Source organism: Aptenodytes forsteri, unplaced genomic scaffold (genome assembly GCF_000699145.1).
Source record: "Aptenodytes forsteri isolate BGI_AS27 unplaced genomic scaffold, ASM69914v1 Scaffold147, whole genome shotgun sequence".
In the NCBI taxonomy this organism is placed as follows: Eukaryota; Metazoa; Chordata; class Aves; order Sphenisciformes; family Spheniscidae; genus Aptenodytes; species Aptenodytes forsteri.
In genome coordinates this window covers 700,594-703,003 of record NW_008795320.1, presented here as the reverse complement: position 1 = coordinate 703,003, position 2,410 = coordinate 700,594, and the positions used below count along the sequence as shown (strand labels likewise).

The 2,410-nt window shown below is 68.1% G+C and overlaps 1 protein-coding gene across 1 annotated transcript in view; it reads right to left on the bottom strand.

Moving 5' to 3' along the window:
• Positions 1–2,410, bottom strand: part of NCAN (neurocan) — a 10,649-nt gene that overhangs the window by 7,674 nt on the left and 565 nt on the right. Inside the window, 4 exon segments of the mRNA XM_009279850.1 lie at positions 86–263; positions 589–716; positions 804–978; positions 1,440–1,841. Coding sequence (XP_009278125.1) covers positions 86–263; positions 589–716; positions 804–978; positions 1,440–1,841 — 883 coding nt within the window.

The following is a 2,410-nucleotide window of genomic DNA, read 5'->3' as shown; positions in this document are numbered from 1 at the left end:
GGCGGAGGGGAAGCCGGTGCGGTTGGGGAACTGGTAGAGGGTCCTGACGCCCGAGGCCTCGCCACCGCATTTCCTGCGCGGGAGCCTGATGGGGTAGCGGACGCTGCCGTCGGCCAGCCAGCCCGGGTCGCACTGGTCCAGGCCCTCGCGCCACGCCAGGTAGAGCTGCCCCGTGGTGGCTAACGAAGCCCCCTGGCTCCGGCAGTGCCTCCGAGCCTCCTGCCAGGTGAACCGCCCCGGCACCGTGGCGTAAAACACCGTCCCTGCAAGAGAGCAGAGCCCGTTGGGGATGCGGGGACAGAAAGCCGTGACGGTCCTGATGGCTCGGAGCCGGGTGGAGTCTTTTGGAAGTCGCCATGACTCACCCCCCCCAGCCACGCCGCGTCACTCGGCACCAGCACCGAGGGTAACACCGAGCGCTGGCATGGCACCGGCACCCATCCCCGCAGCCAAACCACAGCAGGCAAGAGATGCATGGAGATGCCCGTGCTCCCGGCTACAGCCATCTCCCCAGGGGGACGTCCTGGGGCACCCGCCCGCCCGGCCTGGCGCGCACCCAGCCGCCGCGGCACCGCTTGCACCGCTTGCCTCGCAGCTCCCGGGCGTAGCAGTAGACATCGTACTCTTCGCCGGGCTCTCTCCGGCCGTAGCTGCGGACGCCAGGGAGGCTGTTGCGGTCTCCGTAGCAGCCAGGCCGGGAGAGAGTGATGGGGTACCTGCCGGAGAGGGGCATGGTGAGCGCTCAGCTCCACGGCCGCCCGCAGCGAGGTGCGCCTGGCCAGCAGCCCGTGCTGCACACTTACCGCACGGTCTGGTCGGCCAGCCAGCCCGCGTCACAGTTGTCGTAGCCGTCCTCAAAGGCGGCCTGGAGGTGCTGGGACGAGGCGATGACGGCCGAGTTGTCCAGGCAGGCACGGCGGGCGGCGGCAAAGGTCAGTGCGTAGCGCTCGCCCGCGGGGCGGTAGTGGAAGGTGACGCCTGGAAGGGCAGCGGATGGCACAGCTGGCACAGGGTGCAGAGCTGGCACGGCTTGTGCAGCGTGCACAGAGTGCACGGGGTACATGGAGTGCACGGCTTGTACAAGGTGCAGGGCTTGCACGGGGTGCATGGCTTGCACGGGGTGCACGGCTTGCACAGCTTGTACAGGGTGCACAGGGTACATGGAGTGCACGGCTTGCACGGCTTGTACAGGGTGCACAGGGTACATGGGGTGCACGGCTCGCACGGCTTGCACAGCTTGCACAAGGGTGCACAGGGTGCACGGCTCACACGGGGTGCATGGAGTGCATGGGCTGCACGGCTTGTACAGGATGCACGGGGTCCACAGCTTGCATGGGGTGCATGACACACACGGGCACCCATGCCACCCCGCCGCGGTACCCGCGATGCCCCCGCAGCTCTCCCGGCAATGCCGCCCCATGGCACGCTGCCCGGCTCACCCGTCACCTCAAGGGGCAGCAGGTCCTGCTCATCGTCGATGCCGGCCACCACCTCGCAGCGGTACAGCCCCGTGTCGCTGGCGCGGGTGGCGCGCAGCAGCAGCGTGGCGTTGTAGCGGTCGTGGTGGTAGCCAGGCAGGGACACCCGGCCCTCGTAGGCTTTCACCACCTTCACCGCGTTGTCCTTGGCCACCAGGATGGGGACGTCCTCCCTCTGGCCGGTGGCCGAGCGCACCTTGCTCCATTTGACGCGGGGAGGGTCGGGGGGCTCGTTGGGCCCCAGCGAGGCGGAAGGCTGGAGCAGGAAGAGGCAGGGCAGGGCCACGGGCTCCCCCAGCCCCACGCGCACGGCCTGGTGCTGTACCCTGTTGATGTGGATCACCTTCCCATCGTCCTGGGAGCCTGCGGGGAGAGGTGCCCAGATACCACGGGGATGGGCGGCGGGAGCTCCTGCAGGGCTCTTGTTCATAGAGGGGAGAGCTGGGGGCATTGCAGGGTGTTGGGGGCTCCGTACCGGGCACCCCTGAGCCTCCCAAGGAAGGGACGTGAAGCGGGACGATGTGCAGCCTCCCCGTCTAGCGGCTGCAGACCAACTTTGCCAGTTAAATCTGCCCCTCCAGCTCTGAACCCCGACTCGGCCAAGTCCCCGTCCCCCCCAGGATGCTGCCAGGTTGTAGCCGCTGCTCTGCACCCGTGGGTCCCGCACCACTCCCGTGGGGATATCAGTACTCCCCATCCCTACTCGCAGAGGTGAACCCATCCCAACGACCCGGTGCCATCCAACCCCTGTGGCACCAGCAGGAAAGCCATCCCCACGCTGGGATAAAGTGTGGCAGCGATTGTGACCTCCTCCTCCTCCTCCTCCTGCACTAATCCTGCCCCAGCCTGTGCAGGCTCCCGGCTCTGCCGCAGCAAATCCCACAAGTCTCGGAAACCCCTGTGGCGTGGCTCTCCCTGCCCGCAGCAGGGCC